Source organism: Sturnus vulgaris, chromosome 9 (assembly GCF_052056855.1).
Source record: "Sturnus vulgaris isolate bStuVul1 chromosome 9, bStuVul1.hap1, whole genome shotgun sequence".
NCBI classification, from domain to species: domain Eukaryota; kingdom Metazoa; phylum Chordata; class Aves; order Passeriformes; family Sturnidae; genus Sturnus; species Sturnus vulgaris.
The window spans coordinates 22536089-22563155 of NC_142251.1; the positions used below are offsets into that span (position 1 = coordinate 22536089).

Here is a 27067-nt window from a genome sequence, read left to right on the forward strand (position 1 = left end):
AAAAAGCAGTCCCTGACCAAATCATGGGGTGTTCCTTTCTTACCAAAAGGCAGCTGGGCCCGTGGGCAGCCTGGGACAGAGGCAGGCCGTGCCATTCCCTGGCAGCAGGCCCAGGGCTGCGGGGACAGGCGTGGTGCCCCCGGCCCAGCAGGGTCTGCACACCCCTGAGGCCAAGCATGAATGGAAGGATAAAAAGTGTTGGACAGGATCAGCTGGGTGTGCTCAGCCCCGGCACTGAGGATTCCAGAGCAGGATTTCACCCCCAGCACGGGCAGTGCTGATAGAGCTGCCAGAGCAATGCTGCTCGGACTGCGCTCATACGGGACACACACAGAGCACTGGAGGGCAAAAAAAAGAGTAAAATGGCTCGGAGGATTCTGAGCATTCTGCTTACTCAAAGTAAGAGATTTTTATATTGAAGTGTTATTTAATCTAATGGCAAAATTCTTCAGAGAAGTTCAAGAGAGAGGCCTTTGGAAACTAATTATTGGAGGGCCCAATCTCAAAAAAAAAAGAGTATAGCTGTTACTTTTCTTAGGAAATAAAGGAAAAAAAGCCCATACATTTTAAAATTCTTACTTCTGTAAAATTGTTTCTTTACTGATGTTATTCATTACTTCACTTTTTTGTTTTTTTAAAGACCAGAAAGCGCAGTAGGCTATTATAAAACTGAGGTTTTATTTCAGCAGATCCAAATTAAGAAATCAAGAAATCAAGAAAATTTAATCAAAAAGGTCCAGATTTCACCAGAATTCAGCAGTCCATATTGGAAATATGATTAATTCAGACAGTTTGAATAGGTTCAAGAACACAAACATGCTTTTAAGCTCACCAGTTTTAATTTGTTGGTATACAAGGGGATAAAAAGATCTCAGAATCTGGATGTTATTTTAAGAGGGTCTGAGCATTACAAATCATATAGTCTTGTAATGGTACTATTTTAGAGGTAAATTGTGACTTGAACAATTTATCGATTTTGATCCAGCCCCAACAACAGAAGTAGTTACAATTAGTGTTTTGAACCACTGACTATTATGTAGCTGCTGTCATGTTAGTGTAAGTTACAGGTTAAAAAGAGCAGAAATGGATTCATTTCAGTCAATTCTAACATTACTGTATGTGCAGTACGATTCTGGACAGATAAACTATTTCTAATAGATCATAATGAACTAACTTCTTAATTTATCCCAACCAGATTTTAAAAACCCCATATCTGTCCAAGGGTTCGATTATTAAGAAATGTTTTGACAAAATGGGGTGGGTAATTAATTCAGCTAATGTAGTTACAGCTTGTCTATGTAGCTCCATATATAAGAAACAAGGCATCTTCAAATTATAAAGCAGAAAGAAAGCAATAATATCATTGTGGGACTAACAGAGCCTCAAAGCCACAGAATTTTGTATCAAATGGGCTAGCAGAGACATAAAAGACACACAGTCCCATTCATGTATATTTCAGTGTCCATTTAACTTTCTTTTCTGTAGCCCACTCTTTCTTATAAAATAAAAAATATTCTGCTGGACAGCCAGAAAAGAAAATGAGAAATGTTATCTAACACTTGTGGCTGCAGTCCAGGCAGTAACAATGCAAGTTTCTTGGCACATAAAAATACTCACCTCCAGGGTGCCAGGTTGGTGACTTTGTAAACAGATCTCAGCTGTCCCTACTGACATTGCATGCATGGCTCCTTATTGTAATGGGACTTGTATCTGTTAGGTAAAGGTGATTATCAGCTAGGAACTAAACAGGAATCATGAGCCTGCACGTCTCTCTAGCTAAGATGTAGTAATCAGTGCTTTCAGCTTTCCTGAGGTTCCATTTGATTTTACTGATTTTAGGACAGTGGGTAACAAGATTTTATTTTGCTAGATAATAACTCCTGAAAAATTCTTGTTACATGTTGTTCTCTATTGATCTCTGGGATCAAGGTGCATGTGGCAAAGCAAGCTGCTTGATCATTTACTCCGTGGAAGGTCCAAATTCCTCAAAGAAAATGGTGAAGTAAGAATTCGTAGGATGTTAAATAAAAAAACCTACAACATCTCTCCCAGTGACTGCTTGTACTTGCAACTTGATAACCATTGCTTAGCTTGTTCTTTCCCTTATTATTTACTTGCTATAGGCAGCATTCTCACAGATTCAAAATGCCATGTATCTGTTCTGCCTCAAAAATCCATTCTGAAGTGTGCAACTGAGGTGCAAGACGGAAGCATATACAACTTTTATTATCTTGCAGTAAAATAATTAACCGTGATTTTATTCTCTGTTAAAGCCTAATTTGAAAAGAGAGCAAACTAGAAAATAACACTGATTTTTATCAAGCTAGAGCTGACCTTCAGTCTAGCCCTCTGTTCCTAGCAGTAGCAAATACCAGAAATTTCAAAGGATGCTTTTTCACAATCCCATTTCCAAAAACAGAGGCACGCTTGAGCCAGAAATGAGTATATCTAAAAAACTCTGTCATTTCTAATATTAATCATATTAGTTAAAATTAGAATTGTCTGTATTTTATATAGTTTATTGTGATAAAATTAATCTGTGGAGGGGAACACCTTACAGTAACATGCAAGCCAGGAATTCAGTGATTACCATAGATTTGTTTTTCTAGATATTGCAAGAAAAACTGGAAAAATAATCTGTACACTTAGATGCATCAAGCACTACTGTTATCGGTGGGGTTTTTTTGTCCAAAGCTATGAAAATAAAAAAAAAATAGACCATACAAATGTCCAAACTTCTAACATAAAACCTACTCCAGAAAAGTGTTTTACGGTAAAGGAGCATCAGAACAAAAATTATGACAACTGCCTTTGCTAGAACGTGGAAGCACGGAGAATTGCTTCCTGTAGGTTTGAATGACTTAAATAAATATGAAAGTACTGGTTATCTGAAGGCAAGACAAGGATATGTGTATAGGTATGTGTCGAGATAAGTCTGTGTCAAGTGAGAAGCGCAAAAGAATTGTTCAACATTGCAGAATAACTGAATAAAGTCTCTGACACTGTAGTAGCTTCTGGAAATTCCAGCAGTATAATTTGTGTCCTGCATTTGGCTGAAGGAGGAAGAAATATTTTGAAGTCAATTTAATGCATGTGCCAGGTGCTTGGATTAGCAGCTCTGAAGGATGAAGTCCAAAGCACAGAGCGGCATCACTGTCCCATATATTCTGTCTCATTCTGAAGATTGTGCTTTCTTTAGAGACAAGAATGTAATTTAATCTCCATGTTCGTTCAGCTCCTGGCTCAAAGCCCACGGAATCAGAGAGAGACTATTTCACCAATTGCAGTGGGCTGGGGTGTCATCCTTCTGTCACTTGACCTGGTCCTGCGACCATTTCTCTGGGGAATAATTCTGAGGGAGATGTTCTAGGACTGCACAGTTTCTTTTTCAAGACCAGGACAGCAAAGAAATGCTGTGTCTAGACATGGAAATGTATCCACTAGAAAGAGCCCCAAGACATTTCTCACTCGCAACAATACTGAAAATCTACCTTTGTCTTGCATTTTCTCAAGCCTTGTCTGAAATGTTTCCTTTTTTTCTTTCTCAGATAATGCTGCCCTTTCAACATGTTTGCTTTCTTAATGCAGGCGACAGTTCTGTATCTTTAAAAAATTTGGATTGTCTAATGCCACTTGTCTGGTCAGTCAAAGCACTCTGTGCAGGACTGTCTCCAAACAAAGCTAAGTCTTGTTAAGAAAAATCAAATCTTCATGTCTCTAATCAGCCACAGAGAACTAAAAGTGTCCTGGTTTTATTTTAGATTTTGCCAGTATTTCACCAAGATTATTTAATTAAGTTCTTTTTCTAATTTAAATGAAGTTAAAAATGCAGCACTTGGACAAAATAGAAGTATCTCTGTTAAGTATTAAATCGGAGGGAGAAGAAATCCAACTTATTGAAGAATGCAGTGATTTACAAAGAAAAATTATAACGCATAGGTTTTTTTCTTGGCCCTAAGCACCACCAAGTTCTTTAGTGATTGGAATAATTAATGGTTGTAATATTTTCCTAAGGACAATGGGAGGAAACCACATTGTGGCTGTGACACAAATAATTGCTTTCCTACATTTACTTACTTTCTGCAGTAATAAATACACATAAGGCTCAGCTTAAGAATTTCACAATATACTTAAAATTCTGATGAAGCTGATTCAAATTAAGTCCACCATGCTAACCTTTTTCAATAGAACTTTACAATATACTATAAAACTGTTGTTTAAACAATCCTTCCCATAATTACCACCAATAAATGATAACTTTTTATTGCCATTAGAACACTCTTAGTTACCAGTTTCCAGAGATTGCTGCAGTAACCTGTACATAACTTTGTGCTATGTTGTTAATAGTTGTAGGGTTTTCTTTTTAGAATTCTGAAACTGGAAAGGTTTAAGAAAACATGCAAAATGCTGAGGATACACGTAAGTGAAATATTTAATGTCCATCATTCATAAAAGTTACATTGTTTACATAGGATTCATTAGTATATAATAAAAATGTCATCTTAATGAAAGATTTTCTGGCAAGTCTTTTATATGTTAATTTGTTTAACATATGCTTTGGCTATACAGCTAAATAGGAATATATTTTAAAAAATCTTTCTGCAAATAGTTGCTTAACAGTTACAAAACCTCATTACTAAGAATTGGTTATTGTTACACTTGCTTGTTGGCTTTTAAAAATCATCTGTGATTTGGACTGGGAATCTTAGGACCAACTTTATGTAGCAAACTTGCTCATTGCATAGTGACCATGTAAACAGCTCAGGGACTCACAAATTATATCCTTGTACTCTAAAGTCACTGTGTAAAGTACACACTGTACTGCTCGTGTTTTCTTATATTGATGAAGAATTTGGGGATTGTTTTATTGTTGATGCTGATGGGAATTTCTTTTTAAAACAAGTCAGTTTTATACAAGAAGTTAAAAAATTAAAAAATAAACACCAAAGGAAAAAATTTTACACTGTGCAATAATATTGCTACCTCATTCTTTTTGATTTTAGATATATATATATATATATAGCATATTGGAACTGCACTGTACTGCTTCCTTTCAAAAGAAAACTTTAAATTAGTTGGAACGATTAGCTATGTGTTTACATAAAGTTAACTATGTTTGCATCAAATAAAATGTTTATTAATGAAAGGTATTATACAAGAAACATCAAAGAGAAATTCATCATACAGAAATGTACACTATATGTGACAGATGGAAAAGTGCATGCAGAGTTGTCTCATTTTAAAAAAAATTAATTCGGAAACAATAGTACTAAAATTACTGGGTTGTGATTCCTATGGTCTCAGATGAGTGAAAAGTTCTCCTTGAATTTACAAAAATCCATTTAACAGATATGACTAGTACACATTAGCAAGCAAGTGGAATGAATGCACTCAGATTTTATTTTACAAGTACTTGTGCTTGACAAATGTGATTTTTTTTAAAAAAAGAAAAGGTTTCTTCGAATATGGGCTGGGTAGATTGCTGCCAGGTTGCTCTGGTTTTATACATAAGTTCTCTAAATTTGTTTTTGATACCACACAATTTGTTGAAGCCTTCAGTTCTGTTAATTAGACACCATAAAATAACGTATGTTTTGTTAACATTCAGGAAATGACATCGAGTCTTTTATTTTTATTTTTTGGCTCAATAGATTTTTAAATGTATGATTATCATAACCTAATATTGTCTTTGTCTTCACTGCAGTGGATTTCCGATCAAACTTTTCCCCTTCTTTTAATACTTTAGGGAATTTTCAAACGTCGGGATGTTTGGCTGTAATGCCCCATGATTTGTTCTCCCTGAAAGAAATCATAGTGACAATTTATTAAACTACAGAGCAACCTGGCTTTTCGGGGTCTGCAATTCTATTTTGTGCTCAATATACCTAGCATTAAATCTTGATTCATTTCATCATACTATTTAGGTTATATTTGTCATGCAATTACTTTAGTTCCTAGTTTTCTGGCTCTTTTAGAGGGCTAAGACAGGGTTTCAGTATCAAATCAGTGGGGCATTACTTTGCATGTTCAAAAAAGGAGGTTAAAAGGCTAAAATCTAAATTGCACCAGCAGTAGCATATACATTGAATATGAAGAAATTGAAAACCTAAAAAGGAACTGTACTTTAAAATATTTAAAAGGCCGTGTTTCTGTGTTTAATACCAATTGTTCATAGGTACCGTAAAAGCAAAGAGACACACGGGTACATGTAGACCTTAAATTTTAAAAAAGAAACAAAACAAAAAAAAAGCCCAACCCAAAAAAAAAAAATAATAACCAAACAACGAAAAAACTGATGGGAAATAAAACTCCTTAGATTCAAAATGGTTTATTCACACAAATTTAATAGGATATATCACAATTGTTTGGTCCATAAATATTTAGGGGAAATAGTTTCTATACAATGCATTTATCAATAAACAAAGAAACATGGACAATTTTGCTAGACCACTTACTGTACTATAAACACGAAGCTCAATATATAAGATTATTGGATTTTATCAACTATATCTGAAAGAGTGCACAACTGCTTTCTATGACATGTTTGTCCCCTCTAACAGGATACACCATAAAAAGAGTTTCAGAAATAAGAGGTAAAACAGTACAAAACTAGTGAGGTGTCAAAAGGGCTTAAAACAGTTAATTTAACAAACAACACATATATCCTGATTTTTCACAAACTTACTCCCAAGGTATATCATAAGGCACATAGTAGAACTGAGTTTTAATTAGTCTACTTAATAAAGTAGATCTCTAGTACCATATATTGTTCTGTCAAAGAACAAAATTTATAAGTATCAATATTTTTACCTGTAAAAGTGTATTAATAAAGATCTCAGCCTTACCAAGGTCTTTTGGTCTGGTTAGTGGTAAATGCCCATAAGGTAATAGAAATAGGAAAAGTCAAGATTCAATATCCGTAGAAGATGATAACCATACTTGCTAAATATATAATGGCAAACACACCTTTCTTCTATTACAGTGTTAACATCTCTTCCGTCATCTTTTTTAAAAATAAGCTACTTTTCTGTGCTAATTTTCTAAAAACCCTGAGCAAAAATTACAATAATGCACTTTAATGTGGGCAGTGAACTGTCAATATGTAACCACACATTTATACAGCCAAAAAGGACACCTTTAAAATATATTAAATAGCCACTTTGACCACCAAAAAGAGATTTGATGGCGTCTAAAAAGTGGGGTATATGTGCAAAGTTATTCTTAACAATCCACTAAAAGCAAGACATAGATCTTGACTGGTTTTTGTTCGTTTTTGTTTCTGAGACTCTCCACAATCTAATTGGTGTTCAACTACAATAAAAGGATACAAATGAACATTCACCACTGCCCAGACCATTCAGACTTTTAGCTTAAATAAAACTAAAAAAAGAAGGATCGCTATTGTAAACTAAGAAATGTATTCAGATCAGCATCCACAAGGCTTCTGAGTTTATCGGCTTTGAAGTTATTCACTGCCAATTCCTGGTTTTGTATGATTTTTGCTAACATTTTTTTTCTTTTATACAAAGTTTAAAAAGTTAAAGTATATGTTAGAGATATTAATGAACTAAAGATTTTAAGTTCCTGTGTTAAACAAAGTGTCTGATACAATCTCAGGAAACATCTAAAGAAAATTCAAAGTAGTAATGAATAAATTGTACTGATTTTTTTTTTCCTTAAACATCTTAATAAATTATATTTTGCTTATTTCCATTTTCCCTGAAAAAAAAAAAGTAGGATTTATCAAAAATTGATTTGAATAGTACACATGCATACAACTTCTTGAAAATTATTTTTGTGCTCACTAAAGTAACTGGGCAGCCTCCTGTTTGCTTTAAAGGTACGGCATCGAAGCCATGTAGCCAATTGCAATTTTTATCTTTTTTAATTCCAAAAATTCAGAGCTGCTTGACAGACAAAAATTAAAACCCCTCCCTAGGCAACATTTCAGATCAGTAGGACTCTCCACTTGCATTGTTACTCTGCTATTGTTACTTTAATGACATCCTTATAGGAGAGAGCTCACTCTGGAGGGTTTTTTCCAGATCTTGCCTCCTTAATGTGGGGCACAAATTTGGAGACCAACGGGCTGGTCATGCCATCCTCACCCACACGTGCTCCCATCACTGGGTCTCTCTCCAAGTCCTCCATCCAGGCATGGCTTTCAGTGGTGGCCAAGGACGTCCCAGCTGGGTGCAGAACTGGCAGAGGAGCGTTTAGCTATCCCAGTGAGACTTCCCAGTGCTCAGGGAGGAGCAGGCTTGTGACTACTGCGCTGGGAAAGAGCACTGGTACTTCCAGTCTAACTGTTCCCATGATTAGTTTATTTCATTTTGTATTTATTTTTCAACATTTAAAAAATAAATAGTACAAAACTTTTGGATGCATCATGAAAAGAAAATTAAATTTGGGGTTCTTAAATGCTGGAAGTGAACATACAATCCTGAAGCAGCATTCTTTTGGCTATAATTAAAATGGTTTTTATCTGGTTATCAGAGAGGAATAGAATCTTCTTTTTTTGCAGGGGGGTAACAATCAATTTTTTCAAGGTTCTGGAAATAAGTAACATACAATTTTAAGAGGCACTTATTAGAATGATTCGTCACCTTCTCTTCAGTCATTTGATAAATTTAAAGAATTTGAGTACAATTTACCAACAATAAATGTTCGTATATTATAGCAACATATTACTTCAAACTCATTTGCCAGGTGGCTGCAGATGCTACACATCAAGCTGTTTATTTTCCCAAATATTTTGTGGGTTTGTTTTTGTTTTTGTTTTTGTTTTTTAAAGGCTTGAAAATAATAATAATAATTATAATAATTATAATAATAATAATAATAATGAAGAGTAAGAATTAAAAAATAAAAAAAATGAACTGTTAGAAAAGGTTCGTTAAGGTAGTTTGTGAGGGGCTCCCGGATTCGTGGCTGTCCAAGTTAGAGGTCACTGATGTCACTACAGTGATAGTGGGATTGGTCAGGTCTGTTAAAGTGGTCGCAGTGCCGGGTGGAGTGAGTGCGCCGCTGTCTGCTGAGGGCGGAGCCGGGAGCGAGGTGCCGTCAGCTTTATCGACACCCCCATTCTCCTGCCGCAAAAGGTTCCTTCTGAATTTGGCTCTTGCGTTTTGAAACCAAACCTGCAAACCAATCCCAACGGATTTCTTTACCGATGCTTGTTTTGCTTTGCTTATTTTTGTCTTTGTTCTCGCTTTTTAAATTCATTTTTGATGTTTGATTTTGTGTGGCACATCACCTAAGTCATTCTATAGCTTTTCTTGCTACTGGTGGTACTGACTCTCTGTGAACAGGCCCGGTGCTACAGGTGCTTACAACCCTCAGAGAGCAGCCTCGAGAAAAATCTGCTCGCTCACTTAGCCAAAGAAGCTCTCTTGATGGCCACGTAGTCTTTCTCAGGTTGGGTAGCTTTGGGGTCAAGACACATAAAGATTGAGGCAAAGGGTGAGTGAGCAGATTTTTGCCAAGGCTGAAAGCTTGCCTTGATTATTTGAAAAGGCTGAAGAGGAAGGAGGGGTAATTACACCATCCCTGTCTTACAGATTGTTGATATGGGTCAGCTAGTCTTTCTGTTCTGTAAGGTTCACTGGCAGTGCTTGAGGTGACATGTAACACGGACAAGGAATTGCCTCTAATAGATTCTCCTTCTACCTCACTCGCTGCCCTTCTTTGGCACTCTGCGTGTAATACACACCTCATTTTAACTTCACTGAGCTATCACAGACCATATAGGGATTTTTAACATAATTTGCTAGGCTGTCCTTCACAGGGAAGTGCCTTTTTAACTATGCAGGCCCTTAAGAAAAACAGTTGTCTAACAAGCATTGAGAGGGGGAGCCAGGTGGTCCTGGAGGATCATATTGGTCAAAGCTTGCTTCAAACACATCGGGGATCTGCTTACTGAGGGGCCACATTAACTCCTTCAGGGGAGCCCAATCAGTAGATTTGCCACCTCTATCCTTAGTGCAGTCACCACAGAGAGACCACCAGCCCCAGGATATCTGCTAGGTGGGTGGACTCTGAAGACATTTTGTTCATGGTGAGGATGCAGCTAATCATAAACCACAGTTTGGTGTTTGGCTGCCTCGGGGCAGTAAGGCACACATCTGGCACTTCTGCCACGTAATAGCATACCCCTCTGCACACCCACTAGGGACACACCCAGCAAAAGCATTTCTATTTATATTGCTATAGTTATGCATAAGGGAAAGGCTATTGACTAACAGGGGAAAATTCTGTCAAGCCTGTGATGTGGCTTCTTACCTGCAGAACTCTCTTGGTCAGGCCTGTTTTCTGGGCAAGCTGCTTGAGGTCCTTGGCATCTGGGTTGTGGTTGATAGCAAAGTAGGACTTCATGGTACGGAGCTGGTGGTGTTTGAAGGAGGTACGCATGCGCTTTGTTTTCTGGGATGGGGGATAAGGCTGCTGGTCTCTGTCCAGGTGATCTGCCTCGTTCTCATTACAACCTGTTGAATAAACAAAGTGGAACAAGAAGTTAGTGGCCATGAAACATGTAGGAGAAATGAATCAAGGCAAAAATCTTGAGTAACAGGAAGGAAGGAAGGAAGGAAGGAAGGAAGGAAGGAAGGAAGGAAGGAAGGAAGGAAGGAAGGAAGGAAGGAAGGAAGGAAGGAAGGAAGGAAGGAAGGAAGGAAGGAAGGAAGGAAGGAAGGAAGGAAGGAAGGAAGGAAGGAAGGAAGGAAGGAAGGAAGGAAGGAAGGAAGGAAGGAAGGAAGGAAGGAAGGAAGGAAGGAAGGAAGGAAGGAAGGAAGGAAGGAAGGAAGGAAGGAAGGAAGGAAGGAAGGAAGGAAGGAAGGAAGGAAGGAAGGAAGGAAGGAAGGAAGGAAGGAAGGAAGGAAGGAAGGAAGGATAAGTAAAGATGTGATAATTAGAGACCAAAAGAGATCCAGAATATTATCATTTCCTATGCTTGTCCTATGTCCCCCAGGCCTGTACCTACTAAGGGCAAACTTCAGAAGTTCTCTCTCCTTTGGCATTTTTTTCAAACAAGTCTTTTCCCTGTGGTGATGGTTTTGCTTTGGGCACTCAAAGAGTCATTTGAAATCTCATTCAGATTTTGAAATCTTACTCATTGAAACATTCTTAGCTTGAGAGAAGAATAAAGGTCAAACCAGCATTTTGAATGTTCCTGAGCTTTTCCCCCAAATCACAAGCACCTATAAAAAGAGACGTACAGCAGGGAAGTTTGTTATGACAGTTCCTCAAGAAAGTTGAGGGTTTTGCTGATGAAACAAACAGTTTTGGACTCTGCCTGGGAGTTCATATGAACTGCTCGAAGCCCTTCATCTGTCAGATGTATCCAGGAAGCAGTGGCATCAAGACTTGATCCAGTCCCCCAGTCCCAATCAGCAGTAGGTCTTAGTTAGCACTGGTTTAGGACATTTCTACAAGCAAGAGCTAGGGGCTCAAAACTTGAGTTTCTCTCTTTTCCCTGATTCAGTATTTTCAAAGTGTCTATGAAAGATAAGTTTGTTTCAGATTACACTTTTATGGGTGTGAATTGTACACAAGAGTTGCAGCTGTTTGGGGATGATGGCATCATCGCTTCATATTGGAGAAAGAAATTACAGTATTAGCAAAAAAGAAAAGTAAGAAATGCGTCTGTGCTTTTCAGCTTAAACAGAAGGGTTAGCAAGTTCTAGGATCTCAGTTTATAAAGATAGTTCAGTCACACAGGAGAAAATTGATGGTGTCATCATAGCAGGAAATATTAATTAAAGAAGAGCTAATTAAAAATGTTTCAGAATGTCTGTAAATTAGACTGAGTTTCATTAGTTGCTCATTTTGATTTTTGAACTGCTTTCCAATAGTTACTGGATTATTTACAAGGCCTAGCTGATCCCCATTCCTAATTGAGAGAGAGAGAGAGAGTAGAGAAAGAGGGAAAGCACACAATACAGAGACACTGATGTCGGCAGTGCTGAAAACAGAGGCAAAGCAACTTGAAACCACAAGAAAATAAAAAGCTTCTTGAAGGTGTTTTCTCTTTTGAATTATAAGACAAGTCAACATGAACAGATGCTGGTAAGACAACACTTTGACAGAAAATCAGGTGAATATTTAATTATAGCTAGCTTTGCTCCTAGTCATGGTTAGCAGTATATCTGTACTTTCAAACAAAGTAAGCTGACACTTCTGAAAAAACAGGAGTTGAAAGTTGCCTTAAAAACTATTTCAGACCAGATTTGGATTGTATTTACTACTGGTTTTCACAAGCAATCACACTGCCTTCAGTCAAACTGCGTGGGCTATAACTTATGAGCTGACATAAATCAGAGTACCAGAATTCAGTCCTCAGGTTTTACTTCAGAGTTGCAAGCTGCTTGTTTGTGTTGTTTTCCCTGGGCCACTCAGGCTTACAGCAGCAACACAAACTTCCTCAGGTTCTTCTGTCGTGCTTACTGTCCTTGTTTCTGTACTCTACTCTTTTTCTTTTTCTTTTTCTTTTTTTTCTTTTTTCTTTTTCTTTTTTTGTCAGTGGCCTACTTTATTTTGCTTTTTATTTTCAAGAGAAAATGAGAAGAGGACTCCAAGTATCGTCAGACAATCCAGGTTTATACAATAATTACAGCTCACTCTCTGTTTTACACAGTGTTGTGTGGTTTGGCCACATCATAGAGCAGAGTGTTACACTCTCTCCTAGAGAACTAAGGGAAAGCACAAAGTCAGACAAGACACTGCTCATTTCTTTGCAGCAGGATTGAAGAGTTGTTTAAATTTTGCTTTCAAAAGAGCTAGAACAGCTTACTTCTTATTGCCAAGAATTCTTCAAGTGAACTCTTCATAGTTTTACACGCGCACACACACACACACACACACACACACACACACACACACAATGAGATAAAGTAAACAGCTCCTTGAGGAACAGATGTGTAAAATATTTTCCTAAGGAAATCTTCACTGTCTCATTTCTATATCTAAGCTGAAAGTCAACGCAGTATCTCTCAAAATACATATTCATTATATAAGATGTACTATAGAGAAAGCCTTGAATGTTTTAAATACTTTTGAATAGTTTCATCCCTTTTTCACATTAATTCCAGACAGTATGAGTGACTTGTACCTCATAACATTTTGAGTTATTTATTGTTGTGGTTCCACTTTACAACCGAGGAGCCGTGAAAAAGAAATTAAGCTAGCAAACGAAATACAGAATAGAAAAGCTGCTGTAGATTCTGCAGCAGAGCCTGAATTTCCATTCTGGACCAGGGCTCAGCTCCCCTGTAACATAATGTGCACACAAATCTAAGCCAGAGCCTGCTGGATGGCTCTGAATATGCACATGCTCATGCTCAGCTGGGTAAAACTGTTGGTTCCATCGGAGTTTCGTTTTTAAAGCTCGGGGTCGTTTTCCACAATGGCTTGGCACATGGTAGGGACTGTTTGGGAAGGCACTCGGCTCACTGTGGAGGTCACAGCAGCGGTGCCCCCATCCCCGGAGTGCCGAGAGAGCGGGCTGAGGAGCTGCGGTGTGTCCGGCCCCGGTGTGCGGGGCAGGGCTGTCCCCGGCCGGGGCTGTCCCCGGCCAGGGCTCCGCGACACGGCCCGGACACCGCCGGCGACACGGCCGGGACTGCGGGGCCCCCTGCTCCCGCCGAAGGCGGCAGCCGAGCGTCCGACATTTAATTTCTGCGGACTGCTTGCCCTTTGTAAATGATTACGTGCGAGAGCAGTTACTGAGTCACAGGGCAGAGAACGAAAAATTTGTGCAGGGAAGTGGCTGCCAATTAGAGATTTTTTTTTCTCTCAAGAAGCGATTTCATTTCGTAGCTGTTCCAGATTCGCTTTCCTCCCCCTGGGTCTGGAGCGCAGTGGGTCAATGGGCTGGAGCTGTTTGCAGCGGATGCACGGTTTGGCTGCAAACTTTCTCGAGACCATGTGTCAACCCTGGACATAGCTAGATAATGCTTATAAAAAAGAATAAAATCACGGCCCTAACAGAAGAGATTTCTCAACCATCTAGCCTGAGTCCAAAGCATCAGAGCGTTTGTTGATTCGTTTTGGTTTTTTCTTTTTTCTCTCATTTGCCCGGAGGATTCTGTGAGTTCTCAATGCAGTGAGCTGTATTTTCATAGTGGGTGGTGCTTTTTAATCTGATTTGGAGTCAGTGGTACATCTTATATGGCCTGTTGTTGTAAAGAAGGGGAGTTTTAAGACTAGCACACAAAAATTATGTCAGCGTTCGCAAATAATGTCTCTCTTGAGTCTTGATCTGAAGTTTAAGGAGAGCTTTATCATATACACAACTCTTCATCTTACCATAACTTCTGATTCTAATTTTAAAGCTAAATTGTCCCTAGAATTATTTCCCTTTAGGAATCTGGGGAATCGGATGATGCTGTGTGGACCAGGGACAGAGACCAGAGCAGGGTGCGGGCACACGGGAAATCCACCATTGGAAGCTGGGGCTGAATGAATCCTGGCTGCGCTACAGGTTCCCTTTTCTTTAGCAGCTTTCAGGATTGATTGGAAGCCGCTCCGTAGCCAGAGATTCCAATGTCATCTTCAATTAACAAGGAACAATTAGCGCAGTGATTACCCTGGCTCCAAGGTCTACGCATCAGAGGAGATGAAATCGCCTTGCACAGCTCCCTGGTTCCCAGCTAAAGCCCGTTTCACGAGCGGCCCCAGAGGAGGTGCCGGGGGAGGGGTGGGGAGGGCAGGGGGGCGGTGGAAGATTCCTTATGGATCTCGGTGGCAGCGGGTTGAACTTGGTGCCGGGGAGAGAGCTCCGGGCCGAGAGCGGAGCGCCGTTACCGACCCGCGATTGCCGGAAGGGAGGCCCTGACCCCTGTCCCGGCTCCCGGTGCGGCCCCCGGCTCCCTGCCCGGCCGGGACGGCTCCGCGCTTCACGGGGAAGCGCACCTTGCATCACTCCTGCTTCCCACAGCTTGCTTTCCTCTTTTCCTCTCTTACCGTCCGCGGAAAGCTTAACTTTCGCTAAAACGATTTTGGAGTCTAGAGTTTGCTAATTCGTATTTATCTTTACTGCTTTCAACTTTCATCTAATGAAACTCTGCCTCAACTGCTTGGTCATCCCTGAAACTCCTTTACCTCTGGCCGCTAACACTGTTTATACATGGTTTTGGTAATCAAGTGACTGGAGTTATGGAGGACATTTAATACAGGGCAACACTTGTTCCTATCCTACTGTTGAGAGAACAGAAACCATTCTTCTCAATTACATTTGTTAGGGTTTAGTTAAGGAAACAACATTTATTTGTTGACCTCTTGTACAGTTTGATCATTTATGTGTCAGTAAAACAGAATTATTCAGCCTGAATAATTAATCACTATAAATTCAATATATAAATCGAGTTATATGCATAACACAGTGGCATTGTAGGAACCATATACTATAACTTTTATTCTATTTTTTCTGATTTATTTGGTTGCTCTTAAGGTTTAAGTGGTGAGATGCTTTTAGGTAATCAAATATAAATAATGATAACTGTATCTCTGAGATTCCAACAGAGAAAGAGCTATGTGGTTTTGGGGTTGGGTTGGGTTTTTTTCTTTTTTCTTTTTTCTTTTTTTTTTTTTTTTTTTTTTGTCTTTACCCTGGGAAGTGGCTAAGTTTGGGTGTTTGACATTAATAGGCAAAGACAGCCTTTGAGGAGGGCTGCTGTTAGCTTTCCTGCAAACGCTCCAACCCTCAGAGGGCTGTTTGTTTGATTTTCCAATGGTTAAGCAAGATTTGGCCTGGCTGAGTTACTCACGCACTGCCTGGCTGAGCGGAAGCCCGAGAACGCTCTGTTCGGGGGAGCGGGAGGCAGACTCGGCGTGTGTTTCCCACCTGAGTTGTAGCTGACGATGTCCACTCCCAAGGCAGGGCTCTTTCGTTTCCTGGGCCTCCCCTTCTGGACCGTGCCGGTGCCGTTGAAGTAAGGCAGGGCCAGTCCTCCGCTCTTGGCAGCCAGCTCGGTGTAGCTCAGCTGAGGGGGATATTCTCCTTGCAAAAGGGACTCGAAGTGGGCCCTGCAGTAAACCAGGTTGTCCTTCATGCCAAAGTGATCGCCCGTGGTCAGAGTCTTGTTGCAGGTGGTGCAGGTGAAGCAGCTCAGGTGATAAACCGATTCCCTGGCTCTCATGACCATTTCAGAGGCGGAGATCCCAAGGTGGCAGCGGGCACATCTCTGCACGGAGAACCTTCTGAAGGAAACAGAAGAGTGGGCATCAGCTAGAACGGCAAAGGCAGAGCTTGCCCCGGTGTCCCCCGCCTTCCCTCCCGGCCACGTGAGGGAGCCTGTCCCCGACCGGGTCGCGCCCCCCGGCCCCAGGACGGCCCGTGACACCCGGCTGTGTGACACCCGGCTGTGTGACACCGGCTGGGTGACACCCGGCTGTGTGACACCGGCTGTGGCCCCCGGCCCGCCTGGTGTCGGGACAGCTTCAGAGAGCCGGCCCTGCGGTGCCGTGGGGAGCGCCTCGCATTCCCCTCCCGAGCTGACCTATTCTCCCCGGACTTTGGCCGAGTCCCTGCCCGTGAGCACGGGGCCGGGCGGGCCGGAGCGGGGGGAATCGGTCCCCGCTCTCCTGGCGTTCCTGTCAGGCGAGAAGAGCCGCGGGACAGCGGTAACACAGAGCGGGGCCCGCTCGTCGGGCCCTGCCGCGGGGCTGGGCGGCGCGGCGGGCTCCGGCCCTCGGGAAAACCGGCAAGCTGCGGGCAGAGGGGAATGAATTTCGGTAGGGGCTTTACGGAGAGAAGCCGCCGAGCAGCGGGAGAGCCTTCGCCTGTTTGTGCACCGCCACACATGCTCAGTCAGCGCGTCCCCTGACGGCCCGTTCAATTCTGAAACGTGCGAGACTTTTCTGAGGGGACTAAGGATTAAGGAATCGCTGACTGCGAAAAGCTACCTTTGAAAGCCCGTGTGGAGAAAAGAGCGTTTCGGTTCACAGTGCCTTTTGAGGGGATGTGTTTTGAACCCATGAGGACTGATTGCTGTACCTGTAGTAATCCTCCTTGCAGTAAATACTGCCGTCCTTGGCAAAGCAGGTGAGTTCTGACTCCAAAGCCAGTTTACATTCACAGCACTTAAGACACCTGAGGTGCCATTGTTTGTCAACAGCCAGCAGGTAATATCTGTCTGAGATCTTCCCTCCACAACCAGCACACAAAGCAGGCTTCTCGGGGCTCATGGGGGGCATGTTCTGCAAAACAACCACACCACAAGGGATGAGACAGGGAGAGAAAGACAGGCAGGCAGGCAGGCCGGGCTGGGGACGGGTCCTGCGCAGGGCCGGGGGCTCGTACAAAGGCACGGCTCTCGGAAACCAAACTCCTGGCTCCCGGCGGCAAGTTTAAGGGGGAACCGGGACCGTGATCCACAGTAAACCTCTCCTCTCCTCTCATTAAACGCTCTCATGTCATTTCAATACGTGAAAACACGGATTAGGCCGTAGTAAGAAAACCAGAGCCCATTCTTTTCTGAGGTTCTGAACTTAAAGTCTGAGGCTTCCCCGTTTTTGTTTTTTTTTTAGCGTTTTAATCTTAAAGCACTTCACAGGAACAGCATTTTAAAGTAGAAAATACCGGTTTTCTGTTCCTAAAGTTTATTCTGTTCCTAAAGTTTATGACAGAGGGTTCAGGCTTGCACTCATTCTGTGGCAAATTTTCACCCGTATTTAAACGAGCCGCAACCACGTCTCTAAAGAAAGACAGGCCTTTTAAAACAGGAGTAAGAGAAAGGAGACAGGTGGATGGTGTAAAGAGCAGCGAGTATGAATGCTCACCAGCCCGGCCAGGGACGTGGGCAGAAAGGTGGCACGGGCTGGTTTCAGCTCAAACCAGCATCTTTTTGTCAGTAAACTTCTGCGAGTTCCCATTGATCTGCTCCCCACGAGGAGTGCCGCTCGGGACAAAGGGAGACGGAGGGACGGCGGAGACAAAAGCTCGGCCGTGAAACTTGGGATAGCTTTTGCTGATAAAGTAGCAGAGGAAAAAAAATCCCAAACATCTTGTTCTAAAGTCGCAACTGTTTTAAAGTGGCAACTCCGCATTCATTTTTCAATCTGAAGTTGTGTTCTTCGCCCCCTTTCCTTTTTAGCAATTGAAAGGTGAGTTAAATTTACATTGCAAATCCTCATGAAACAAAGCATGAGTTTATTTAAGAGAAGGGATAAAGGACCCTATGGCCCAAAGCCTTAAAGCAGTTTTTCAGGCCGTTACTTTTTGTGCAGAGCCTTGTGCGCGATCGGCGGAAGCCCTACAAGTTGGAGAAAAGGAGATCTCGCTTTGCACAAAGCCCAGCGTGACACTCGATTTCTCCGCCATCCCTTAGCACATATGTAAGGACTTTGGTCCTTTTGATTGAGGAAAGAGGAGATGTTACTTTCTAAGCAAAGTAGTCGGCCGGCATAACACTCAGAGAGAGCGGTGCCTCTGTATTAATCACACACTTCAGACCAGAGACAGTTACGAAAAGTAAGCAGTCGCGGTTTGAGGTTTAATTTAGGAGGTGCCAGAAGTGCAGAGTAAAAATAAAGCACACCTCGGGAGCTCCAGCTGCAGCCCTGCTCGCAGGGGCAGAGCGGCCGCAGGCAGCCGAGCAGGAGCAAAGGCTGCTCCGCCGCCAGGGCTGAACCCCCGTCCCTGCTACGATTTAGAGCAGTTCCCCCGTTACTCCAGAGAGCGCAAGCAGCGACATGGATTAGACAAATGTATAACCGAGCCTGGCCAGCACAGCACCCGGCGTTACGGGTGGGTTTACAGGGAGCCTCGGAAAGGGTTCCACAAGCAAGGGGTGACAGGGAAGGGACAGAGGGAAGCTGCGACTTTCTCTTCCCCAAAGTTAGGGTCTGTCCCGATGGGGGTCCATGCTTGCAGGGATTCCCTTGCAAAGAGCGCCAGCTCCTTTCTTACCGTATCTCGTCCGTTCATCTGTCCCCCTTTGGCCAGGCGGGACTCGGTCTTGGATCGCCTCTCCATCTCCTCCATGATTCCTTGGATGTGGCCTCCGGAGATCCCGTGGAAAAGCATGGCTGGGGGACGGAAAGGACAAGTATTTTCTTCTGCTCTGCACCCCACTATTTCCATATACAGACCCCAGAGTCTTTAGATCATCCAAAATGTTTACACCGAGGCGCACAGCGCAGGGAGGGAGGTTGCAATAGGAGCTTCTCTTTGCGCAAGCACTGAGGGCTTCCTGAAGATGTGCAGAAAACAAACAAGGGGGAGAAAATGTAATAATAATTAGTTTTAAAAATAAAATAATAAAAGCGAGCTAAAGGATCTGTTACTGTTCTGGAGAGCTGGGGCTTCTGACTGGAGAGACTTAGACCTGGGGCAGTAGAATCGGTCGGGAAAGGATATAGTTTTGAATACAAAGAAAGCAAAAAGAAGTGCTATTTTCAGCAGTCCCTGGTTGCTTTTAAGTTCCCAGTGCCTGTAGGTTGGATTTGGGACTGCTGCTTTCCGGAGCTCTGTCCAATTTGTTAAGAGACTAAAGCCAGCCCATTTTTGATAATTTAGTAGGAGGAGTTCTCTCCCTTGAGCTGCCACTGATTTTTATTCAGACAACAAAGACCTGTCATACTCCTCTCAACCCCTAGTGATGGGCAAGCAGTGACAAACATTACGGTCGGGGCTGTGGGTGGGGTGGGATTTATTACCTCCCCCAAACGCGGAGTCCCGGGAGTTGGCGGCGACGGCGCCTGGCGAGGGGCAGGGTGGCCCGCTCTCCCCACAGGGGGCCCCGCTGCCCCCGGGCCGCTCCGCGGGAACCTCCGCTCGGGCTGGCCCCGCCGCGCCTGGCTCCACCGCGGAACGGGAGAAGGAAGAGGAGCGCCGGTGCCGGGCAGCCGGGGCGGCCGGAGCGGAGGGGTGCTGAGGCGTGGGGGAGCCGCGGAGGCAGGGGCGGCCCGGGCGGTTCGAGCGCTTCCCGGGGCGCTGCTGGCCCCGCTGCCCCGCGGAGCCCCCGCCCGTACCGCGGCAGGATGCGGCCACTCCGCGGGCACTCCGCGGGGCCGGCCCTGGCCGGCCGGGGACGCCCTGGTGGGACTCTCTCCCCTCGCCCGCTCCCCGGCCGCGGACTGCGAGCGATCACTGTGTGCAGGGGACCGGCCGATGCATTCCTTCCAGGCTAATCTCTCTGTCTGCTCTCCCTCCCCTCCTTTCCCCATTTTCCTACTTACTTTTCACACCGCTCTTCCTTGCCTTTCCCTGAAACAGCTGCTGGCTGTTTCCTGACACCTCGATCCCTACTGAAGGATCTTCCTGGCGGCAGTCCTGCGCTCCCTGCTCCCTGGGGGACACTCCACACCAAACCCTAGCGCGACTAGTGAAAGAAGTACCCCAGCCCCCACTTCCTTTCCAAAGCATCCCAGAGACATCCTCAGGGGCTCCTCGAGTCACCTCTTCCATGTAACCCAAGATTCAGGCAGCAAGTTTCCTCCCCTCTCTTTCCCCCTAAGTAGCTAAAATTAATGTTATTTGCAGATTGAATGTTGTTACATTCCTCCGAGTGCCAGAATACAGCTCATAAAACACAATTTCACACAAAGATGAAGTCAATCAAGTGAAATAAGCCGGGATTTTTTTTCTCTGTTGGCACACTAGACCCTGGACAGCAGGGCTGCTATTTACTGTAAGTAATGTAATTAGCCCTTTTGGATGGAAATCAATGTGTTGTATGTATGTGTGTGTTTTAATAAGAGAGTAATAGCTATAAAACCAACGAGACTCCAAAAGGGCTGAGGGAATCTCCCTTAAGAAGAGCAGATCTCTGCAGAAGCCGTAGTCTTCTGCAGAGCACTCTCGGACTGGAAGAAAAAAAAATGTATCTGTGTGTGGGGAAGGAGGAGGAAAAGATAGGCTTTCCTGGGAGAAAACAAGTCAATTAGCACAATAAGACATCAGGAAAAATAAACAAGGTGATTCAATCCGGGATACGGGAGCTGTTCGCTCGGGATCCCCAATCCTCCTCCACCCCCTCGTTCCCATGGCCGCCCCGCGACGCCCCGGCTGCTCGGGAAGACGGGCGGAGGTCGGGAGGCGCTTCCCTCTCTCCCCCAGCCCCGCGGGGAGCGGGAGGGCAGCCGGCACCCCCGCGGGGCTGCGGGGCCCGGACCAGCCCTGCTGCGGGGCCGGGGGCTTTGTGGAGCGGCCCGGCCCGGGAGGAGGGAAGGGAAGGGATGGGAAGGGATGGGCGGCGGCGCTGCGGGCGGGGACGAGCCCCTGTGCGGGAGGGATCGCCCCGCTCGCCCTGCGCCCGGCAGGTACGGCCCGCGTGCGCCCGCCTGGCTCAGGGAATCGCAGCGGTGGCTGTCGACAGAGGTAAAAAAAAATCTCCTTTAGAGAGGAGTTTATCTCTAATCCTTGCAATATAGTCTTTGCGCTCTACAGGCACGTTCAGGGTTTATTCTGGGTCTTTTTCCCTTCGAAGGAGAATTTTCTGTATTCCCCTCCAGTTATGTTGTCGGGGTAACCCACCCTGCCCCTGTTTCGTGGTGTATGTGCTCTCCTGGAAATGGTCTGCGTTTCCCGTGGCGCTCGGGTTGCCAAAGACACCCCGGCGTGTGCCAGGCAGGACCCTCGCCGACCCCCGCCCGCCCGGGCCGGCCCCGCAGACCCCTCTCGGAAGCTCCGCCGCCGTCCCGCTGTGACCGTGTCCCTGCAGGGCTGAGAACTGGCAAACTCATCGTGCCCGCCGGGAAAGGGGAGAGGAGGGGTCTGGGGGGAGCCCCCGCTGCCGCTGGGCCCAGTTCCCTCGGGAGCTGGAGTGGGGAGGCTGCGCCCCCGAGCAGGTTGTGCCCCCGCCTCGGGTTCACCGCTGCCCTCTCTGCCCGCTTATCTCGCGTTTGCTGCCTCGGCTTCACCGAAACGCTCTGTAGGTGCGGCGTCAAAGCATCGGTCCAAGACAGAGACACGGAAAATATTGCTTGCTAAATTCCCGTCTCTACCTTAGCTCGACGGCGCCGTTAGGAGTAATTGGGCAGACTCATAACAAAACTCAGAAATGACTGAGCCTCCTCCGGTTAGACACACTTAATTAATTAGAGGGTCCTTTCTTTCTGCTCCATCAGGTACGGTTAAGGATACGCTACTAGCTACTGCTGCTCCAGTAAAGGAGGCCAGGGGTTTCCAAGGCGTTTTCTGATTAACATCCTAATGCTGGCAGACCACTTCTTACCTAAAGGGACACTAAAAGTTTGTTGCTAGCATCAAACGTGACTTCTCCGTTTCCAAAAGGCCTGTAGGAGATCAAGGTAAATCTATTTCAATGTTCCTGAGATCTCATTCCTCGCTGTGAACTGGAGCTCCGCTGCTCTAAGGCAGGCTGGTAGCGAGAGGTTGCCATTATAGCACGAGGGATTCCGTACAGTTTTGCTGGTTTGCTTGGGGGGCGGGGGAGAGAAAAGCTCACAAAGGACACGACAGGGAACCTAAAATCCAAATCTACGAGCCTGTCCCTCATGAATCCATCGACATTAGCACTTTGCCTGTGAACGACAGTTTCTCATCGCAGGGCGCTTTTGCCGTAGCATTTGGGGAAGAATATCTGATGCGCAATATTCAGAATATTTTAGTAACGTGACAGGCGTTCTCGGTCTTTTCCTTTCTCTAAGGCTCTACCCGAACTCCCTCAGCTAATGGGGGGGCTGAGGGGAAGGATGAAGGATACATCGCCTTGGAGATTTCCACAGGTACAGCGTTTTCCTGCCCACGCAGGGCTGGAGAGCTCCCGCGGACATCCCGCTGGCCCGGCTGCGGCCGCTGCCCGCAGCTCCGCGGGCGCTGCCCGGAGCCCCTTCCACCTTGGCAATTAGCGTGTGCCCTGGGAAGATTTCAGCGTGCGGTCCCTGCGATCCGCTCTGCCACCGAGCCCGCGTCCTCCCTGGCCACGGGCTACGGGCTAAAGCCCATCACAGCGTGAACGATCTCGTGTTTAGTTCGGAGGATTTAGGACAAGGTCTATATGCAAATTAATAATTGACCAACAATAATTAGGAGAAAGGGGGAGGGTGTTCAGGCGGGGGCTGGGGGTGGGGAGGAGGAGGTGTTCTTTGAGGAGAAATGGTTTGGATTTCGCCTGCCGCATTTGAGGCCGTGGCGTGTCCGGCTGCAGGCGCAGGGCACTGCCCGGGCCAGCCGCCCCCCGCCCTGCAGGGCACCAGAGCTTCACACCCTCTCCGTCAGCACCTGAACTTTTCAAGACACTTCCAGTTTAATCATTTCCAGAAATTTAAAGCGCGTAGTAATAACAGCAAAGGGATTACCATCCAGTTGCCTGCGAGTCCGTTGGTTAAAGCCAGGTCTGTTTTTAAATCCTAACCCTATTTTCTGCTCTATAAGCTTGTGGTTGAGTACAGTGCTATTAATGATCAGTCTCATCTCTTTGTAAAGTCCGCGAGCACTGCAACCAATGTAGACACAAAGAAAGGAAATATGAATAAAATTACATCTCTTGTTGGTGGCACCAAATATAGCTAATATCGTTTCCAGTATTCAAATAGGTTGCGGTTTATTTTACCTCAATTTTAATTTATTTTTTTTTTCACTTTAAAGCCCGACATTATTTAAAATTCCACTTCAGAGTCAGATACAATGTATTTTACCATCACCATCTTTCTCCCCGGTGTCCTCTCGAGTGTACCGTAAAGCAACTTTCGGATGGCTGTGTTAGGGGCATGTTAAAGTCGGTGCATCGCAGCCAGACTAGGGCACGAGCTCCTGTCCTCCCCTGCCAGGCTGCGCGGGGCTGGCGGTGCGAGGGACACAAGCGCTTTAACCGTAACCGGCATCGGATTAAAACCCCCCAAACCTCCCTATGTGATCGTTTCACCCGGTAATCTGAAAACATGTCAATTAAGACACGTATTCATCTGCTTAGGGAGATGACATTTAAATAAGAAACAACTAAGTGCTTTGCATAGTAATCCCAAACACATATCTCCATAGCCAAGCGCTGTGACTGACCACAAACAAGTGATCACACAGACAGAAGAAAGCAGGAGAGGCAGATTATTGTCTAACATTAAACTGTTCACCGCCCAGGACTTCTGCACTGTCAGCTCCATCGTTGTCTGGTATTAAATGTAATCGTATTTGCACTCCGCTTGTAATTAAGGCATTGGAAATGATCATATTTTGCAGCTTTTGAAAAGAACTCCCTTACAGACTGAATTACAGACAGGTGAACGGAGCCATTCCATTAAAAAAGAAAAAAAATAAAATAAAAGAAGCACAAAGAAGGGGAATTTTAAAAAAATTGAGCTGAAAGGCTCAGCCTTCCCAAACTGAGCTATTTTTCTAGATTAAAACATAGATGCATGAAATGTTATCTGCGAATACACCTGGGGAAAGTACCGTTCTGTGTTGTTAAAAAAAAATCCCAACCAAACAAACAACACCACGACGCCGAAGAAACACCCTGCAAATTACATCCGTGAGCTCCAAATAGCTGCATTGCTAGCAAACACTCACGCAGGAGCTTACCTTGAGACCTTAGAAGCTTCTTCCAAAATTGTACCCTCCTTAATGAGTGATGAGGGATGGGTTTTGAATGGAGAAGAGACGCAATGATCTAGCCAGTAGATGGAGGTTGTTCCTTGCTCCTAGCAGAGGATCCCTATGTTAATTAAAATAAACAAGCTGCTTGGTGGAAAGATTTTTTTCCTCCCTTCTCTCCCTCTCTCTTCCCGCCCTCTGCATAGCCTCTGATACAGAACTGACGTGAATTTCTAACCTCTGACCTTTCGCCAATATACACTGATACCTGCCTTTTATTTTCTGTTTGTTTCAAAATATTTCCGAAAACAAAATAAATAAATAAAGATGACTGAATGAAAGCAAAAAAAAAAAAAAAAATAAATCCCACCTCTAGATTTTGGCTGGTTTGCTGGATTTTCTTGATTAGCTGTCTCAGCTCCTCAGTAATCAGGTGAGGTGTTAATGGGGAGCTGGTTGTAAATAAAACTAATAAAGCAAAGAACATATTAGGAAATTAAAAAAAGGCGAGGACTGAGAGGCTGTTAAAAATATTGTAGCGAGCTGAGCGTTTCCCCATCACGTCGTTTTTTTCGTTCTGTGCTTATTCACAGCTGAGCAGCAAACCCCGGGTTGTTGCCATCTCTCCACATTTTTTTTCGAATCGCACTGAACCAGCCATGGACTGCATCAACCCTTCCCACTTTCATAAAAAGCCTCTCAAATGGAGTCGCTAAACAGCAAACTTCAGCCTGATCTGATGTGATATGATATATGGATTCATGGAGCAACCTCGCTTTGCCAAACCCGATGAAACTGTGAGTTGTCATGCAATACTACGCAGTCAAACCTGGGATAATTGTAAAAGTGAACCCAATTTAACCCATTAGAATAAAATCAGGTGCCAAGATGAATCGGAATCATTGCTTCTTAGGTGACAGTACTGATGACAATTGATCCACCGGCTCAAAACAATAGAAGAATATAGGGTCGGGAGTCATTTCTCTTGCTCCCTCCCAGGGGGAAGCGGGGAGCCGTCGGGGAGGCAGAGCCGGCTCCCGGCCGGGTTGCGGAGGGGCAGAGGCTCCCGGCCGAGCGGCTCTCGCAGGAAGGAGCTCACTGCGAGGACCTTGTGGCCGGGAAGCTGTTTTGCAGCAGCCACACGAGATGACTTTTCGCTTTGGCTTTGTTTGCCCGTTCCTCTTAACTCCTGCGACAGTTTCTGTCCTTCTCCCCTGAGCCATGTGACCCTCAGGTCTACGTGGCCAGCTTGGTAATCTAGCTGAGGAAAAAAAAAAAAAAAAAAGGCAAGCAAGGGATGCTAATGATCTTCCTTGGAGTTTGTCAGCGGAGCCCCGGCGGCGAGCGGAGGAAGCAGGGCGGGCTCGGCTCCCCGCCGGGGTGCGCACCGGCGGGCGGGGGTCCGGCCGTGCGCTCTGGGCACAGCGAAGGTCCCGGTCTGCCCCGGCTCTGCTGGCAGCTCGGCACAGCGGGGGAACAGCGCGGTGGCACCGGGAGCATCTCTCCCCGCCCCGGCTCCGTCCCGGCCGGCGGGGGGAGGCCCCGCGCCCGCCCTCCCGCGGGCAGGGCTGGGGAGCGTGGGCAGCCCGGGGCGCCGCGGCCGGCCGTGCCCGTGCTCCCCGTCAGCACGGACGGGCAGCAAAGGGCTCGTCCCAGCAACAGCAGCGGCTCACCTGGAAAAACCGGCCAGGGACGGGTGGGTCGGGGGCGTGTGTGTGTTTGTGTGGGTACTTCTGGTGGGGAACCTAAAAGCCGAGTATGTCTCTGCAGGAGGAGTGGATTTAGGGCAGGGACCGTGAGCTCTCATCACGCAGGGCTCTCTGTGCCGGCTCCGGGGCCATTGCAAACCCGTCTTGCTCCCATGGTTCGGATGGCGAGGGCTTTTAGAATAAGGCTTCGTTAAATCCACTGGCGACCAGGAAGTTTAAAGGCATCCCGAGCAAAAGCGGGAGCAGCTCCGGGGCAGGGGGGGGCTGAATCCGTCTGTTCATGCGTGCCGGGAAGCGGCTGAGCGCGCAGGGAGAGAGCGGCCTTCATGGGACTTGCTGTCTTCTTAACCTCCCTGAGAGAGCAGCCGCCATCTGCGCCAAGGTACAACAATACGAATTATTAGTATCATAATCACCACGGTTGTTATCGCTGCGACTTTGAGGGAGAAGCCCAGCCCCGGCTCCAGCTTCGGCCCGCTGGACGCCCTAGACGCGGACTCTGCCCCGTTCCTCCTCTTACTCTCTAAATCGCCTAAAATATTTCCCCCTGCAATTACCAGCGCTCTGATATGGGACCAGGAGGCAGAGGAATATGCAAGGCTCATAATAAGCCACCTGCTGCGTCGCGCCTAACTAATGTTATGCTTTATTTCATTACTGCAGCACCGGCCCGTGCGTTACAAATTCCCCACCCGGCACGGACAGCCGGGAGAGGAGCCGGAACGCTGCGGGGCCGGTGGTCGGTCAGCGGCAGGGATTGATGCTCGGTGGCTGCGCACGGAGCGCGGAGGCACGGGCGGTACCTCGGAGCGGGCCCGGGTCCCGCCCGCTGCTGCGGGGCGCACAGCCCGCTCGGTCCGTCCAAAGC

At 45.4% G+C, this 27067-nt stretch overlaps 1 protein-coding gene across 7 annotated transcripts; it reads right to left on the minus strand.

Moving 5' to 3' along the window:
• Positions 1–5115: 5115 nt before the first annotated feature.
• Positions 5116–25496, minus strand: LHX9 (LIM homeobox 9). 7 transcript variants are annotated; one of them, XM_088170129.1, is made up of 7 exons: positions 24861–25496; positions 24479–24611; positions 18905–19187; positions 16991–17193; positions 15839–16194; positions 10282–10484; positions 5116–9140 (listed from the first exon to the last, which is right to left on the minus strand). In XM_088170129.1, the coding sequence occupies exons 3-7, from the start codon at positions 19076–19078 to the stop codon at positions 8883–8885; spliced, it is 1194 nt and encodes a 397-aa protein (XP_088026255.1). In that variant the 5' UTR covers positions 19079–19187; positions 24479–24611; positions 24861–25496; the 3' UTR covers positions 5116–8882. The 7 variants fall into 7 exon arrangements, with proteins under 7 accessions (XP_088026255.1, XP_088026256.1, XP_088026254.1 ...); XM_088170130.1 differs by lacking the exon at positions 24861–25496 and having other exon boundaries at positions 18905–19023; positions 24479–24822; XM_088170128.1 differs by lacking the exon at positions 24861–25496 and having other exon boundaries at positions 24479–24822.
• Positions 25497–27067: the final 1571 nt, after the last annotated feature.